At 35.6% G+C, this 19,443-nt stretch overlaps 1 protein-coding gene across 2 annotated transcripts in view; it reads left to right on the top strand.

The window, feature by feature from the left end:
• The window catches only part of ESF1 (ESF1 nucleolar pre-rRNA processing protein homolog), a 66,418-nt gene that overhangs the window by 18,536 nt on the left and 28,439 nt on the right, over window positions 1–19,443 (top strand). For both annotated transcript variants that reach the window (XM_043602903.1, XM_043602904.1), the window contains exon 9: window positions 4,495–4,656. In XM_043602903.1, the coding sequence (XP_043458838.1) occupies window positions 4,495–4,656 (162 nt within the window). The remainder of the gene's footprint in view (window positions 1–4,494; window positions 4,657–19,443) is intronic.

The following is a 19,443-nucleotide window of genomic DNA, read 5'->3' as shown; positions in this document are numbered from 1 at the left end:
TTGATAGACTTCCAAAAGTCCTGTTTGGCCATTTTTCAAAACAGCAATACCACTGTATATAATTTTCTATTCATTGCAGATATTTTCAACACTTCCATAAACAGAGTTAAGTATCTTCTTAAAGTCTGTATCTGATGATTTCAGTATTTTAAGTCTTTTTGGGTTCATTTCTATTATTTTTGTTTCCTTGTATATGTAGTTAACCTTGTGTGCTAATTTGATAGTTGAGATGAGAGTATCTAATCAGAGAGAACTTTCATTTACTCTGGTCATTCTGGGACTACATTACTCCAGTTTTGTTTTGTTTTTTTCTTGAGCCTTTCTTTTCTTCTGTTTTAATAGACTATATTTTTTACAACAGTTTTGAGTTCACAGCAGAAATGAGCTGAAAATACATTGTTCCCACATCCCTCTGCCCACCCTCCTAACACATGCATACACATAGCCTGCCTCATTATCAACATCCCTAACCGAGGTGGCATATTTGTTACAAATGAGGAACCTACACTGATATATCAGTATCACTGAAAAGTCCATTGTTTACATTATGGTTCACACTTTTTTTTCCTTTTTTTTCTTTTTTCTTTTCTGTTTTTTTTTTTTTAATTTATCTAATTTATTTTTTATTTAAATCCAAGTTAGTTAATATATACTGTAATAATGATTTCAGGAATAGAATTTAGTGATTCATCACTTACATATAACACCCAGTGCTCATCCCAACAAGTGCCTTCCTTAATGCTCATCACCCATTCCCAACACCCCACCAGCAACCCTCAATTTGTGCTCTGTATTTAAGGGTCTCTTATGGTTTGTCTCCCCCACTCTGCTTTTATCTTATCTGTTTTTGCTCCCCTTCCCCTATATTCATCTGTTTCGTTTCTTAAATTCCACATATAAGTGAAATCATTATGATATTTGTCTTTCTCTGACTTATTTCACTTAGCATAATACATTCTAGTTCCATCGCATTGTTTCAAATGGCAAGATTTCATTGTTTCTCATCACCAAGTAGAATTCCATTGTATATATATACCATATCTTTATTCATCCATCAGTCGATGGATATTTGGGCTCTTTCCATACTTGGGCTATTGTCGATAGTGCTGCTATAAACATTGGGGTGCATGTGTCTCTTCGAAACAGCATACCTGTATTCCTTGGATAAATACCTAGTAGTACAATTGCTAGGTCCTAGGGAAGCTCTATTTTTAATTTTTTGAGGAACCTCTATATTGTTTTGCAGAGTGGCTGCACCAGTTTTCATGCAGAATTGCATCCTCGCTAACATCTGTTGTTGCCTGAGTTGTTAATGTTAGCCTTTCTGACAGGAGTGAGGTGGTATCTCATTGTGGTTTTGATTTGTATTTCCTTGATGATGAGTGACATTGAGCATTTTTTTCATGTATCAGTTGGCCATCTGGATGTCTTTAGAGAAGTGTCTGTTCATGTCTTTTTCCCATTTCTTCACTGGATTATTTGTTTTTTGGGTGTTGAGTTTGGTAAGTTCTTTATAGATTTTGGATACTAACCCTTTATCTGGTACGTCATTTGCAAATATCTTATCCCATTCTTTCAGCTGCCTTTTAGTTTTGCTGATTGTTTCCTTGGCTGCGCAGAAGCTTTTTATTTTGATGAGGTCCCAGTAGTTCATTTTTGCTTTTGTTTCCCTTGCCTCCGGAGACATGTTGAGTAAGAAGTTGCTGCGGCCAAGATCAAAGAGGTTTTTGCCTGCTTTCTTCCCGAGGATTTTGATGGCTTCCTGTCTTACCTTTAGGTCTTTCATCCATTTTGGGTTTATTTTTGTGTATGGTATAAGAAAGTGATCCAGGTACATTGTTCTGTATGTCTCTGTCCAGTTTTCCCAGCACCACTTGCTGAAGAAACTGTCTTTATTCCATTGGATATTCTTTCCTGCTTTGTCAAAGATTAGTTGGCCATACGTTTATGGGTCCATTTCTGGGTTCTTTGTTCTGTTGTGTCTGTTTTTGTGCCATAAAATTCTTTTTAGTATTATCATAGGACCATTAAACTAACTTTCTGAGATCCTATGATCAGCCTATCATTTTTTAGACTACTGAAGATACTGCATTATTTTTCTAAGTTTTTCATAACGTGAATTGTACTCCACACATGGAATGGAAAAGTCATCCTAGTTTCTTTGTTCAGACATCTCATATTAATAAAACCACATAATTTCTTAGGTATTTAATAGTCTCTGAAAAAGTATGATTTGCAAGGGTAGTTATGTTGGGCATAAAAGCCTTCTCATTTTTTTCAGGCTTCAGTGACTGTTGCTTATTAATTTTTGGCATTTCAAACTCAACTCCAGATTGAGTGACCATTTTATTTCTAGTATGATCAGAGCAACCAAGTCCTTTTTCAAATAGCCTGTCTTTCTCTCATATACATACTGATTTGTCTATAGATTCTTTTTATTCACATGCCTGTATGGTCATTTATCACTTTCTGATAATTCTGGAATAGTTTTTCTTCACTAGCTACTCTAAGTTAAAGGAAAGAAGAGAACATATATATTTGTGAAGAATGTTAATAGGTTTCTTTGATTGCTTTGAGAGAACTGACCTAGACTTGAAATGATACTGACATTTGGACAAAAATGTGATGTGTAGTATATTTTTAAGATCTTGTGCTCCACTGGTTTCAAATCCTGAGTTTACCACATAGTAAAGTTACATAGGTTAACTTTCCTAAGCCCTTGTGCTTTTCTTTCCACAGCTATGAAATGAAGATAATAATAGTACCTGGCTCATGTTTGGAAAGATTGAGATAATGGTCACAAAGTGCTTACCATACTACCATGTATCATATATTTTTACTTCTAAAACTTTAAGAATTAATGGCTTTTTGTTTTAAATATACTACTCATTAAGTTTTAAAAGCATGCATTTTTCTTCATTATTTTAATTGATTGCCAGCTTACTTTAATCTGCAGTGTAGTGCCTCTGATAGATACATCAGTATTTTTGAATGCTTTAGAGTTACTAGATGTTCCTGGTGTTGTTTATAAAAGATCATCACAGGGCTTCTTACTGTTGGACTACTTTTTTCATTCCTTATATAGTATTAAGGCTCTCACAAAGTATTGTCCTTGAATTGGGAAAAAACAGATTTACATGTATTATCCCACATTTTAGAGCTTTGGAAAGTAAAATTTTAGTACTGGAAAAAATCAATTTAAAGTAGGCCATCAGAGACTTACCACTAAAATTTCAACCTGGAAGGAGCTTGCTTCTAATTATGTTTTCAGAAGTAAGCTTTTAATAGAAAGAAATACATTGCCATTTTGTTAATGTGTTCCTGATGTTTTATCCATTGAGTTATGGGATACATGACAGAATTCTATCCAACATTATTTTTGTGGCACAAAGCACAAACAGGAAAAAGATGAATTTCAGCTGTTTGAGTGAAAATATAAAAGTGTGATAGGATGGAAAGAATGTCCTGGACTATTTTTTTTATTCATTTAGAGAAAAAAAACTATGAAAACATTTACTTAACCAATGTTTTTTCCATGTCACCTTTTTTAAGATGTGAGGGCAATCTGTTAACATTGATGTTTGACAGCTAAATGTTTGATGATATTAGACATTTTTAGTGACCGGCTAGCCATAGCTTATAGAAGAGAGGGTCTTCATTATGCTGCTTCTAAATTTTCCTTTACCAGGGACATTTAGTCAATTCAATAAGTCTGTATGTTTTGCATTAAAACCTAGGTTCTTAATTTATGTTTTTGACTTGGAAAATTACAGTGGAAATATAGACCGAACAAACTTTTCACGTATTAGTTTTCTTTGGTATTTGTTGCCCTGAATTTTATATTGTTCCTTTGTATTCTAATTATTATTTTTATAAATTAAGACATGGAAATGTGGATATTTTTCCACAGAGGGATATTAATTGAATTAACTTCTAATTTATTCGCTTTTATTCTCAGTGTATTAATGAGATCCTGAGAGTAAGCATATCAAATGGAAAAGACTCTTTATTGTTCATTCTGGACTACAAGCAGCTTCCTTTATCTGTCTCTTCAGTATAACAGTTATATCCATGTACCACATGCATCCCAACAACATTCACCCCTGTATTGACCATAACATTTTAAAGCCACTATGCCAGATGGTGGAAGACGTAAAGAGGGATAAAAAGCTATCTCTGCTGTCTTATTTATAGGGAAGAGAAGTCCAAGGATGTTACATGTCTATAAAATTATTTTGAAATATGAATTTTAATAAAAGATTTCCAAGTACACTACTTAGAACTTATATTGCAAATGATTTTTATTATAAACAAGACCTAATTCTTTCAATGAATTCATTTAATATTAAGAAATTTGTCTGATTTTGGTATTCTGTTTTTGCATTATATCTAATAACATCTTTTAGAAGGTGCTATAGTGACTGTGAGATTTAAATACTAGATTTAAATGTCAATTATTTCTGTATGTTAGATGAAATTGATTTTTTTTATTAGGTGATGATAAAGTCAATATGGAAGAAGATGGGAAAACAAAGAAAAGTCAGAAGGATGATGAAGAACAAATTGCTAAATACAAACAGCTCTTGCATGTTATTCAAGAAAAAGAAAAGAAAGGCAAAGAAAATGATATGGAAATGGAAATTAAGTGGGTTCCAGGTAAGAATTATATACTTAACTATGTTCATTTATTTTTCTTCATTTCAGGATATTGAGGGTATTTTAGATATGAAAGAAAAGAAGAATAACTCTTAGAAACAAAAATAAATCTTATTTTCCAGGAATATTTTGGTGAGGAAGTTAACATGGTATTTGCATACCTCATTTAATTTTTTTTAGGGAGTAGTGTTATAGACTCTTGCCACTTTATTCTTGATTGGTTTCTTTGATTTACTAACTGTAAAGTATTTCTGTCCATTTATGAAGATAGACCTTTCCTAGGTTTGATTCCAGTATTCTCAAGATGTACAAACTTGAATACAGGCACCATGTGTTCTAAGGTCATTAAACTTCTTTTTAAAGTATGTAATTCGTAAATGAACTTTTCTCTCATAACCTCTGTTAGACCTTAATTAGTGAGGTTTCACTAGCACAAAATACATTAATACATAGTTTTCCATCTCAGTTTTGCTGTGAAGAGTCAAAGAAATATATATAGTAAGTGATTTTTATAACTGCCTTGAAGGGCTCAACAGTTTTTTTAGAGTAGTACAATACTAATTAAAACCATGTCAAAGCTAAACAAAGATAAAAGCTATTATAAATGAGGATTGTTTTCTAGCATACTCATTTTTTCAGCAACCTGAGCAAAGCAACATGTACCCTTGGAACCAATATTGTTTTTGCAGATTACTGCTGTTTACATACGTGTATATCTTTTTTTTTTTTTTTAAATCCCAGTATAGTTAATATACAGTGTTGTTAGTTTCAGGTGTACAACATACACATATATCTTTTTTTTTTTTTTTTTAATTTTTTTTTTTCAACGTTTATTTTTGGGACAGAGAGAGACAGAGCATGAACGGGGGAGGGGCAGAGAGAGAGGGAGACACAGAATCGGAAACAGGCTCCAGGCTCTGAGCCATCAGCCCAGAGCCTGACGCGGGGCTCGAACCCACGGACCGCGAGATCGTGACCTGGCTGAAGTCGGATGCTTAACCGACTGCGCCACCCAGGTGCCCCCACATATATCTTTTAAAGTTAGGTATAATTTTTGACCAGGATTCAGTTCTTTTCCACAATTCATCTCTAGATCAAAGAGTATTAACAACTTGTAGGAATATCAAGTGTTCTTGGGGTGCCTGGGTGGCTCAGTCGGTTAAGTTTAACTCTTGATTTGGGCTCAGGTCATGATTTCATGGTTCAAGCCTCACCTTCAGGCTCTGCCCTGACAGTGTGGAGCCTGCTTGGGATTCTCTCTCTCTGCCTCTCTCTTGCTCACACACACATGCATGCACATTTGTTCTCTTTCTCAAAAAATTATAAAACTTAAAAAAAATTAAGTGTTCTATATTCAATTGTATCTATTTCATACAATTAGTATGTTTTTTCACTGGTAATGTTTGCATAGATTTTTATTAGAGGGGGAAACTAGCATAGTTTGATAGTTGGTAGTTGTTTGACTAGTGTAATAAAATTCCTAGGGTGGACACATCTCCTGCATATTCCTGTAGGAATGTGGTGCTACGTTGTAGCCCATTTATTTTAAATGTTTGTCTTTTGCAGGAAATGGTGGTAAGAAAATGAAATTTAGTAGTGTTATTGAAACAGTTGTTGGGAGAACTCAAGTTTAGCCTGGAGAGGAAAAGTCTACGAAGTGACTTACTGGTTATTTTCAAGTATTTGCAGGATGACTGTATTAATGAAGACTTAATTGCTCTTATTATCTCAGAAGTCAGTACTTCTGCTAGTAAATAAAAATTGAAGGAAGGTAGAATTTAATTTAATATAAAGAGTAATTCTCTTAATCATTAGAATTATCCACCAAAAAAATCAAAGAGGCTGCTTTAAGGGGTTAGATGCTCTTTTCAGTAAGTCTCACAATAAGGTGATCTAACTATTCCACTTGAGAATGTTTGTGAAGAACATCTTTCACTTTATGATTGAGGTTCTTTACTTTATAATTCCATGGAATGTTGAATTCTGTCTTTTAAGTAAAATACATTGTAATTACAGTTTAATCTTAGAATGAGCTCATTGAATGAAGATATTTTAAATGAACATTTTTTTAATGTTTTTATCATTTTATTTTGAGAGAGTATGCATGCACATGATCAGGTGGGGGGCAGAGAGGGGAAGAGAGAATACCAAGCAAGATCTGCACCGTCAATGCAGTCTGACATGGGGCTCAATCCCATGAACCATGGCATCATGACCTGAGCCAAAATCACGGGTTGGACGCTTAAATGACTGAGCCACCCAAGCACCCCTAAAATGAACATTTTGAATTGGAGTGTTGAATTGACTGAGAAAGCAGATTTATAATAAACTTGATTGAGAAGTTTTATAGCAAATACTTCAGCTTTGTCAAGTGGACCAGATCAAACCTTTGTCTACATTAATATAATTATATAGGGAAATTACAAAAAAGTGATATTTATACTTGTTTATACCTGGAAGATATAAGTAATACAGTTTTCCTGGGGCTAAACCTCACTTGGTCATGGTGTATTGTCCTTTTTACATATTCCTGAGTTCAATTTAGTAATGTTTTGTTAGATTTTTTACACCTATGTTAATCAGGAATATTTGTCTATGGTTTTTGTTTCTTGCAGTGTTTTTGGTATCAGGGTAGTGCAGACCTTATGAAATGAAATGTGAACTCTTCCTTTTTCTGTTTAGCAGTATGTTTTAATCTTGAGTTTAATTTCTAGATGTAATATTAATGTCACAGAAAGTATCTTGAAAATGTAAAATGAAAAATTATTGTCTGTTAATTCCAGTATCTTAATTCAGCCACTGAGTGATTAGATGGATTGATTTATCATCTCTCTGTTGTTGAACACTTAATCATATTTCTGATCTTTCACTGTGGTAGACTTAAGGTATTGGAAAGAAATGTGACTGAAGACCATTACTAATTTTAACCTAAAAATATCAGTACTTTCTTAGACTCTTCACATTCATCACCAGCCAAGTAACTGGCTTACTATTTTAGGGCCTTTTATTTTTAATGTTTATTTACTTTTTGAGAAAGAGAGCATGAGCAAGGGAGGGGCAGGGAGAGAAAGAGACAGAATCTGAAGCAGGCTCCAGGCTCTGAGCTGTCAGCATAGAGCCCAACACAGGGCTCAAACTCAAGAGCCATGAGATCATGACCTGAGCCAAAGTCGGAGGCTTAACCGACTGAGCCACCCCGGTGCCCCATAGGACTTTTTACTTTTAAACAGTTTTTTAATGAACATGTCCATTCCCTCTCTCCCCATTTTAGAAATGTTTCTGAGCATCTAGAGAGCAGTCAGACCACAAAGAAAGCTAAATACTGGCAGTCAGGCTCACTCGGTAGTTCTGTGACTTTCTCATTCACATAGCAACTTGACATATGCTGTGTATCAACCTGTGGTTCTCTCACAAGTTGTTAAAACTACCAGTGTCAAAACCTCAAATGTTAAATCTCAGATGCCAAGCATCTAGGACGTTATAAATAATCTATAGCTTTTTCCATATTTTGAATTATTTTTATAGGATAACTTCCCAGAAATGGAATTACTAGGAAAAGGCATGAACACTTTTTGTGTCTTGAGATAATTGCCAAATTGTTTTCCAAAAGGGTTGTACCAGCTTATAATGCCTTTAGCAATAAGTAAAGTGCCAGTTTTGTGGACTTACCATCAAAATTGGGTATATTCTTTTTTTTTTTTTTAACTTTATTTTTGAGAGAGAGAGCATGAGCAGGGGAGGGAGAGAGAGAGAGGGAGACACAGAAACTGAAACAGGCTCCAGGCTCCGAGCTGTCAACACAGAGCCCGATGCAAGGCTCAAACTCACGGACCACATGATCATGACCTGAGCCAAAATCGGACGCTTAACCGACTGAGCCACTCAGGCACCCCAGATATATTCTTTTTTTTACTGCTAATTGAATGGAGGACAGTTGATATTCTAATATATAGTATGTATGTTTTAAGTCTTTAGCCATAGTATTTTTGAAAGTCTCAAATAGAGTATTGCTATCTGAATCCTTGGTATATGCATGCACACGAGTATCTGCATAAATGTGCATGTGTGTAAATATAAAGGGTCTTTTATATAATGTATATAGTAAATGACACAAATAAGCTAATCTTCAGGATCTGTTTATTTGTTTGGAAAGTGGGACTAATAATACCTTTCTTGCTGAAACAGATATTTATAAAGGTACCTGATAAGCTACAGTACTATTCATGTCATTTGTGAATTTTGGTGGATTTGTGTTCAGCAAAATGTGTGTTCCCAGTAATAGTTACCTGGAACCACAGGGCTTTTATGTTATACTTCAATAAACCACAAAGGGTCAGTATGAGATTATACTATCTCATTTACTAGGTGTTCTATGGCTTGAATTTCCAAAATATTAAGCTTTTCAGAAAAATAAGTACCGTTAATCACTAACACTTGTTGGAATATGTTTTTTTTTTACACTACTTTAAATTTTATTTTTTTTAATTTACATTGAAATTAGCATACAGTGCAACAGTGATTTCAGGAGTAGATTCCTTAATGCCCCTTACCCATTTAGCCCATCCCCCTCCCACAACCCCTCCAGTAACCCTCTGTTTGTTCTCCATATTTAAGAGTCTCTTATGTTTTGTCCCCCTCCCTGTTTTTATATTATTTTTACTTCCCTTCCCTGTGTTCATCTGTGTTCCCGTGTGTCTTAAAGTCATCATATGAGTGAAGTCATGTGATATTTGTCTTTCTCTGACTAATTTTGCTTAGCATCATTTGGTTTTTAAAAGGAATTTTATTTTAGAGTATTTAAACTTCTAATCTTTTTACATTGGGTTATATACTATAGTAACAGCATGAGTTTAATTCCTTAAAGGTATAGTATTTTTTTTTTAATTTTTTTTTTCAACGTTTATTTATTTTTGGGACAGAGAGAGACAGAGCATGAACGGGGGAGGGGCAGAGAGAGAGGGAGACACAGAATCGGAAACAGGCTCCAGGCTCTGAGCCATCAGCCCAGAGCCTGACGCAGGGCTCCAGCTCACGGACTGTGAGATCGTGACCTGGCTGAAGTCGGACGCTTAACCGACTGCGCCACCCAGGCGCCCCTAAAGGTATAGTATTAAAGGAGGCAGATAACAGGTACATTGGTGTAACAACTAGAATAAACTAGACTTTCTGTTGATACTTTAGTTCCTTATGCAAATGTAGTAATACGATCACATTAGTTAGTATTATGAGTAAGTAAAAATGTTGAATGATAAAATTTTTAAATAAAGTTGTAGTTCATTATTTTGATGTTTGTGGAGTAATTTTTCCCATCTCAGTGTGTTGCTAAAAATGTATCCTGGCTGACTCATTTTGATAAATAGATAAGGTGATGTATGTTGGGTCTTCACCAGTGAATGTGCCTCATTAGGGAATTTGTAATGTACATATAAATGAAGGATAGTCAGTTTTAGCTCACATGTTAAATAACCTCTCTTACATTATGGTTCAAATAATTGATGTGACAATTTTTTGGTTGTAGATGATACAGGGTATATGTAAATAATATTTTTGAAATTCCATCCAGAATGTGAACAAATAATGACGTTTCTTTATAATCTTAACACATTAGATATGATAAAAGTCCTCTTTTCCTTAGTTATCTTTGGTTTAATAGATGCTAGTGAAAAGGATATCTGTTTCTTTTTTTCTCAATATCCTTCAGCACTCCAACTTTCCTTCAAATACTTATTGAGCGCCTGCTAATGCCAGGAACTTTTCTAGACACAGTGTGAGCAAAACATACAAATCCTTGACCTCATAAATCTTATGTTCAGATGAGTCTAATAAAAAAAGTATTTGAGCAGAAACTAGTAGAAGTCAGATAGTGAGACATGCAGAGAAGAGTATGAGAGCAGAGGTAATAGCGAATACATGGCCCCGAAGCTATAGTTTATCTGTTGTGTTTAAGGAATAGCAAAGAGAGCAGTGTGACTGGAGTGAGTAAGTGGGAAAAAGAATAATAGATGAGGTCAGACGGGTAACGTGGAGCCAGAAGGACTTGAACTTCTTCTCTGATTGAGATGATAAACTGTTGGAGTTTTGAGCTGAGGGGTGATAAGATCTGAATTATTTTTTAACAGGATCATCCTGGGTGCTGTCTTGAGGGTAGATTAAGGTAGGAGGCAAGGACAAAATGGAGAAAATCAGTCAAGAGGCTATTGTGCTACTCCTGATTGTGGATGGAATAGGTTTGCAAAGGAACCTCAAAAATTCTCTTTTGGTCACATGTTAATTTTAAGATGCCTGTTACATCTCAAAATAGGCATGTCAAGGAGACATTTGAATATACAAGTTAGAGTTCACACTAAAGGAATTTAATATTGATAAATAGTCAGATTTCTCATTCATTCCAATAATATTCTTTATAGTTCTTTCGTGATCGTGTCAGTCAGTTTTAAAGTGTACAGTAGTGAGTTATAGAATACCCACAATCTGGATTTGTCTGATTGTTTTCTCACAGTTAATTCAGAAAGAAAGGTTTTGGCAAGAATTCTCCATAAATGGTGTTGTATACTACCCATTGCTTCATATCATGAAGTTCCTGATGTCAGTTTGTCCCATTATTTGTGCTGTTAACTTTGCTCACTCAGTTAAGGTGGCATCTGACTGGTTTTTCCAATGTAAAGGCACTTTTTTTTTTTTTTTTTTTTTGGTAACTGGTAAGTAGTTTGTGGGATGTATAAAATTACCCTATTCCCAAAATCCTATCTGATGGCATTGCATTCTTTGATGATCCTTGCTTGAATCAAGTTTTTATACCATTCATTGAAAACTGCTGATTTTCTGTCATTTCCTTCTACGTTTATTAGTTAGCATCTACCCCCTTTCTTAATTTATTATGGACCAATGGATTGACAGATCTGGAGGAGTTTTTCTATATTGGGTCACAGAGGAATGGGAAAGAAACTGGAGGAGGAAGTAAGATCAAGAGAGCATTTTTCTTTCATATGGGGAAAATAACATGCTTCTAGAAATGATCCACCAGAGAGGAAAAAATGATGATGCACAGAGAACTGTGTTCTAAAGTAGGCAAAAAGAGTTGGAATATTTTTGCACAAGTGGAAGAATTGGCTTTTGATCTATGTGCCTGGGCATTTCATCCATTGTACCAAGAGAGAAGGCAAGGAGTATGATCACAGGGTAATGGGTAGAAATGGTAGTGACAGCTTGTAGTGCTCTTCTATTTGCTTGTATTTTCTTAAGTGAAATAGGAAGAAGGTCATCAGCTGAGAGTAGGGATAAGAGAGGAGACAGAGATTTGGACAAAAAGAAGATATGAAATAGTTGTCTAAGAGAGTGGTAAAGAGGGAAATTTAATAGTACTGCTGAACACCAATAAGGGTGCACTTGCAGTTCATGTTCACGTAAAGTTAGATGAGTCAACGTAATTATATTTTTCTTTAGCCACATTTAATGATGTGGTGCAGTCATGGAGTAAGGGGAGAGTTGGACTAAACCAGTCTAGTAGATTTGTCAACCAACTATGACCAAGCAGGAGAGGGGTAAGGGGATTGAAAGTTATATGCAAGACAGTGATTGTCATGATGGACCAAGGGATCTATATTGGGTTAGGAAGAAAATGAGGGTATGTTGAGCATGAGGGATGGGGAAGAGGTGAGAAGATTAATGGATTGTAGGTCCCTATGAGACAGAAGGTTAGATACTAGACAGAATATAATGGAAAGATTAGAGCTAGTGTTTGAAGAGTAGGATACTTGAAATTAAGATTATGCTGAGATTGCAATTTAGGATTATGACATGGTCTAGTTATGGTCCTGAGAGTAAGTTTTTAAGATGGAGTATAGAGTAATAGGAAAAGAGGAGGTCAGTGAACTATAAGGCCCAAGATCATCTGTGTAGATATTGCAATCACCAATATGACAGCGCTTATATTGGAGAGTGGCAGTGAGCCAAGGGCTTAGCTTTGCAAGATATAGGGGGAGAGACTAGTTATTAAGTATCTACAATAAGAAGAGCTTGTAGGGGTGCCTGGGTGGCACCCAGTTGGGCATCCAACTCTTAACCTCAGCTCAAGTCTTGGTCTTCAGGGTTGTGAGTGCAAGCCCCTCACTGGGCTCCGGCACTAGGTGTGAAGCCCACTTAGAAATAAATTAAAAAAAAAAAATTAAAAAGGGCTTGTGGGTAGTATAGTCTAATAATATGCCATTCAGAGTTGGGGACTTTAGGGAGAAGGGCCAGCCAGTGGACTGGAGGTGGCAATTAGTAGTAAGGACAAACTATGGGAAAGAAAAATTCATCACCTAAAAAGGATACTTGGGATATAGGCCCCAGAGGAGAACAGGTTTCAGTGAGACTCAGATTAGCAGGTAAATGAAGAAAATTCTGTTAATGACTACTAATGAACGATTGTAACTGACTAACTTGTAGAAGGCCTTCATTGTTGAGGAAGAGTGAGAAATGGTCATGTTCTCAGTCTTTATTAGATGAGTCGGAAGTTGTAGAGTTCTTGTGGTGACAGTTTAAAATAGGGGTAAAGGGCATAATGAGATTAGTACTGGTGATACTGAAGCTTTAATGTGGTGAGACTGAATTTCTTGAGGGAGCTCTTGTCTGGAACCTAGAGCTGTAGGATTCTTTTTCAAAGGAGACATGGAAGCCAGAGGAAAAGCAGCAAGGACTCCTCTTACTGTCTCAGTCAGTTCACTCAGCCAGACGGTATGGGTACAGCTCTTCCTTAACTTATTCTTTCTTCTACCCTCTACAGTTGTAATTCTGTTTTTATTCTGGTGTCCACTTTGTCCTTTGTCCTTCCTTTTTTCCCCTTTATTCCACCCTCATGCTTCTGTTTAGTGTCCCAGTGGGAAGCTTAAACACAGAGACACATTAATGACACATACCTATGTTCCTTGCATTATTTATTCTCTATTCAAAACTAAAATGTTTTTGAATCAGTTGGGTATTTTTTGCTAGGCAGCCCAGTTTCAAACATTTTAATTTTCATACATCTCAAAACCTGTTCACTATTTACTTTTGGCTATATCAGTATATCCAATTATTGTCAATGTATTCATTATTTGAAATGTATTCACAAAAATGTTTTTTGGTTGGAACTTTTAAAATAACCAGATGTGTAAAGTTTTGAGTTGAGTGGAGAGGAAAGCATTAAATGGGAAACCTGAACTTTAGGCTAAAGAATTTGCAGTATGCTTTGTGTTTTGATGATGGGATGGAAATGAGTTTGCAGCACATTATTCTGTCTTGTACACAGCTAGTAAGTGGCTAGAATTGTTAGGGTGTGTGTTCCTTCCATGAATTGACTGTAAGGATTTTGTGAAGTTATAAGCTGAAACTTTTTGATGTGAAAAAAAGAATCATTTGTGGAATGTGTAATAAAAATGAAAAGCAGCTAGGGTTATCTAAAAACATTGATTGGTAGCACATTTTCTACATAGAGTTGCCAGTAAATTTCTCTGAATTTCCTGGATTATTTTAAAGATTATTTTCTCTCTTAACAATATTACGACTTAATTTTAAAAAGAGCTTTCCAAAAAGCTTTAAAAAAATATCTGAAGCAAGAATTGAGGATATTTTTATACCAGTCATAGTTTCAGAAAGTGCTAAAATTCCGGTATGTTTTGAAGTTTCAGGTTAATTGGTCTGCTGTCTTGGGATGCTTGCAAACATCTAGGATGACTTTTTTTTTAATCAGTCATTCCTTCTCTACCCATATATCACTTCAGTTGTACTGTTTGCATCTGTAGCCACTATTTCCAGACAGTAGTACTTTTGCCACAGATTTATAATCTCCCTGAAGTCAGTTCAAGAAGAGCGAGCTTGTTTCATGTATTGTTTTCCCACAGCCCACAGCTATGCTGATTTGTTTGAAGTTGTGAATTCTTTGGTCTTTAAAGCAGAACTTTTGCCTATTCTGTTTGAGGTTGTCCCACATCATCATTCTATATGCTAACTGCCTCGCTAGCCAACCATCATTTTTCTCACACATGTTCCATATGTTATTCTGATAGAATCCACTCAGACTACTTACTTACTTTCAGCAGTTTCATTATTGTTCTTTTTTTTCTGAAACTGGAAAATCATATAACGTTATGTTTACTAAACACATTGATTTTTTTCTTGATATTTTTTATTGTTATGAAATACGTATAAAATTTACCATCCTAACCATTTTTTAAGTGTACAATCAGTGGTATTAAGTATATTCATGTTGTTGTACAGCCATACCCTCATCCATCTCCAGAACTATTTTTCATTTTGCAAAACTGAATCTGTGTCCATTAAACAGTAACTCTTCATTCTCCCTCTCCCCTGCCCCTGGCAACCACCATTCAGCTTTCTGTTTCTATGATTTTGGCCACACTAAGTAACTCACAAATGGAATCATACAAGATTTGTTCTTTTGTGATTGGCTTATTTCAGTTAGTGTAACGTCTTCAAAGTTCATCCATGTTGTAACATATGTCAGAATTTCCTTCCTTTTTAAGGCTGAATAATTTTGTTATTACACACACACGTGCATGCATGCCCCACATTTTACTTATCCATCCAAGTGATGGTCACTTGGGTTGCTTCCATATTTTAACTATAACACATTCATTTTCATACATTTTCTGTAAGCAGACATAATTGATTATATTAGACCCTCATTTTGAGTTCTCCTTTTTTTGTTTCATTTTTCATACTTATTTTTATTTGTTTCTAAATAATCTTTATAATCATAATGCCTGTACCACATTCCATTGTGTTTCTGATATATAAATGATGAATCACTCCCCTAATGTTGTGTTTTAGGCTCTTCCTAATGTTTTGCTATTGTGGATAACATAATAACCTTATATTGGGTTTTCTTAGGGTAAATTCCTCTTTTTAAAATTAATTAATTTATTGTTGTTAGTGTTTATTTATTTTTGAGAGAGACAGTGCAAGTGGGGGAGGAGCAGGGAGAGAGAGGGAGACACAGAATCTGAAGCAGGCTCCAGGCTTTGAGGTGTCAGCACAGAACCTGATGCAAGGCTCAAACTCAAGAACCATGAGATCATGGCCTGAGCCAAAGTCGGATGCTTAACCAACTGAGCTACCCAGGTGCCCCTAGGGTAAATTCCTAATAGTAGAACATCTTCACGTCTCTTATCATATATCTTGAAACAGTTCTATTAATTCATGATGCTAACTGGGAAACATTTTTTCACTTCTGAAGATGCCTCAGAAATGCTAACAACATTTTGCACAGAATCAAAACTAGCTTCTACAGTAGGTTCAGGTTTTGAAGCCACATAAAGGAAAGGACATATGTACTTTCTGCAGATCTTTGGTTTGATAAAAAACTTAATCCCACTGTGGGACCATATGCCATATTCTGGTTCTCTGAAACGTTTGCCAGCCTTTCTCAGTGCCCTTTCGGTTAGACTATTGTAGACAGATGTTCACTGACTATATAGTGCAATGATAATTTTCAGCTATGAGGTCCAAGATAAAGCCAGTAAAAATGTCTGTGGCTTGAACTGGTGGCTAGGCTAGGCAGGCTGAATCTGCCGATTTTCATGTGGGAAGGGTTCTGTATTATTCATTTCACATTGACACTGTTTGCCTGATGAGATATTGTTTGCCTACTAGAGAAAGAGGTTGCAGACCTTCTTCCCTTAGGATAATCTTCATTAATGATAGCACTCATCAAATGAGCTGTCAAGAGATACATCCTTAACTCAATTTACTCATTCAGTAACATGGAAAACCTGTATCTGTTAAATTATTTGGCATAGCTTGAAAACCTGATCCTCTGTATGCCATCAGAGGAGTGCCAGTAATTGTGACTTGAGTGAGTTCCCTTTGGTGTTTGAAATAATATGCCTTAGTGGTAAGTTGAAGCATGTACTTTGAAGGCATATGCTTTCCTAAGAATTGACTCACATAAAATAGGGAATTCTGCCTGCGAAGGACTTAACCAAGATTTTTCTAAGCATTTCAGCTTTGGTTATCATAAAATAGATTTCATTTTAGATTCCCGTTAGTCCTTTATGTAGAACCATGGGGGAGATTTTTAAATATTTGTTAAAGTAATTTGGATGCATAATTTTGATCAAGAAGAATTACATTTTATTTTTTTTAAGTTTATTTATTTTGAGAGAGAGAGAGAGAGCACGTGAGCAAACACAGAGAAAGAGCAGAGGGAGAGGGAGAGAGGGAGAATCCCAAGCAAAGCCCAGTGTGGGGCTTGATCCCACAAACCATAAGATCATGACCTGAGCCAAAAACCAAGAGTTGGACATTTAACTGACTGAGCCACCCAGGTACCCCAGAAGAATTACATCTTAAAATGCTCTTTGGGGATGCCTGTGTGGCTCAGTTGGTTGAGCAGCTAACTCCTTATTTCAGCTCAGGTCACCATCCCAGAATTGTTGTGATTGCAGGATCAGTTATGATCTCCAACTGTGCTGAGCATGGAAACTGCTTGGGATTCCCTCTTTCCCTCAGTCCCTCTTTCCTGTGTACACTCGTGCGCTCTGTCCCTCAAATAAAAAATAATAATGAAGTAAAAAATTCAAAAAAAATTAATAAAATAAATAAATACAATGCTCTTAGAGGAGAAATTTGCACTTACTGGATGCCTATTCTGTATCAGAAGCTGTGCTAGGTGCTTTATAAAAAATATGACATTAAATTCTTCCAGCAATTCTTTAGTGATTATTAATGCATCTTACAGAACACTTAACTAGGAACAGACTTACTCAAGATCACAAAGGTGGGAGATAGAAAAACTATATTTCAAACCTTGATGTGTCTAACTTAAGTACCCATTAAAAATTTTAAAGAGTATTTTCCTTGGATTACTAGTTAAATCTGGTGCCTACTATCTTCATTTAGTGCTCTTCTCAACCTGTATATGTTTACTCTTGTGTACACAAAGATACGTAAAGATGTGTTCAGTGAATTTTATTTGAGAATTTGGAGAAATTTTATTTAAAAAAAACAGTAAGCACTTACCTGGGATGACCTAGTGTGTACTTTCATAGACTTCTCAGGCTGTTGGGAACATTTTGGTCTGCAGCCAGGGTCACCTGTGTGATGATGTCAGAGAAGGCTGTCCTCTAACTAATAAGCTGCTTTGGAAGTTAACAAACAGAAAAGGCAAGAGAAATCTTTTGAGTGTTTGTTGTTGAACACTACAAGCTTCTGGGCCTGCATGTTATTAGTTGGTATTCTAAGATTCTATCTTTTGAGGCCTAAAGAATGTTTGGTCTGTCATGGTTTCCTTAGTAGATTATGTCACCAAAGAATCCCTAAGAATAGAAACAGTGCTGACATAAGATAAACTGTGGAAGTATTGAAGTCCTAAGGTTTTGTTGTTGTTTTTTAAAATTTTTTAAAAATTTATTTATTTATTTTGAGAGAGACAGAGACAATGTGAGTCTTTGTGAAGAGGGGGAGAGGGAGAATCTCAAGCAGGCTCCACACTCACAGCACAGAGCCTGATGCGGGGCTCACATGAGATCATGAGCTGAAACTGAGAGTTGGACACTCAACCAACTGAACCACTCAGGCGCCCCAAAGTTGTTTGGGTTTTTTAAAATGTTTATGTATTTATTGGGGGGAGGGAGGGCATGTGAGCAGGGGAGGGGCAGAGAGAGAGCCTCGAGGAGCCTGATACGAGGCTCCATCTCACAAACTGAGATCATGACCTGAGCCAAAATCAGGAGTTGGACACTTAACCAACTGAGCCTCCCAGGCATCCCAAAGTCCTAAGTTTTACTGTTACTTTCATTCTATATCACTCTCATTCTATAATTTTTTAAATGTAATGGAGGACATTGCCAATGAAATAGACTCTGGGTTAATTACACATCCTGGAAAAGTTGAAAGAGTAACCTTTAAATGATGGTCTGTGTCAGAGATTCCCAACCAATATACTGCCTATGGATTACAGATTTGCCAAAGGGTTGATCCCTTTAGACCTTAGGCCAACCAGAGCCCTCAGGTTGGTTTCCTTCTCTGGTTGCCTTTTCCATTTATTCCAGTGTGCTATGTAAACATTTATCATTTATACCGCAATAGGAAAAAGTTTGCCAGGGTACTGCTACCTAGCAGTTATTTGCAAAATCTTTTTAGAAGTAGTCAGAGTGTATAGTTTACTTATATATAAACTCCAGCTAAATGTGGAAGGAAATACTTAGGTTGCAGCAAGAAAAATCTAACTTGAAAAGTTGTTAAATACTGAAATGCTAGGGAGGTTGATGTGTTTTTCATTTCCTTTTACTTTTATAATATAAAGTTTTTTCTTTAATTGACTTAGAAATACAATTTTGGTTGGACCCCGGCCTCAAAATGTCCTTCTATATTAATAGCTTCTGTGGTCAGAAACTCTTCCAGGGAGGAAAATAGTTAGGCTTAGTTTCAAGCCACTAATTTATAGGTAGATTTTTCAAATACAGCGTCTAGATTGAGACCTGCTTATAGTGAAATTTGTCATAGCATTAATAATTTACTGTGATTATGAAAAGAGCATAGAAGGCTTGGTACCAGAAAATCTGGGTACAAGTACTTATTATTTTGATGGAGAGTAAATGACAAAAGACAAGTGAAAGCCATTTTAATTTTAGCACACAGCTGTCAAAGAGTAAGCACTAACTACTTTTTTTATACTTTACTACCTGTATAAAAAAACAGATTCAAAATGTAAACAGTGTATTCTACAGTTAAAAATAATAATAATAAAATGAACACCTGTGTACCAGCTTAAGAAAAAACATTACATTAATGTTGGTGAGAATGCAG

Source organism: Prionailurus bengalensis, chromosome A3 (genome assembly GCF_016509475.1).
Source record: "Prionailurus bengalensis isolate Pbe53 chromosome A3, Fcat_Pben_1.1_paternal_pri, whole genome shotgun sequence".
NCBI lineage: Eukaryota > Metazoa > Chordata > Mammalia > Carnivora > Felidae > Prionailurus > Prionailurus bengalensis.
The sequence above is the reverse complement of the archived record's forward strand: the minus strand, read 5'-3'. Positions and strand labels throughout refer to the sequence as shown.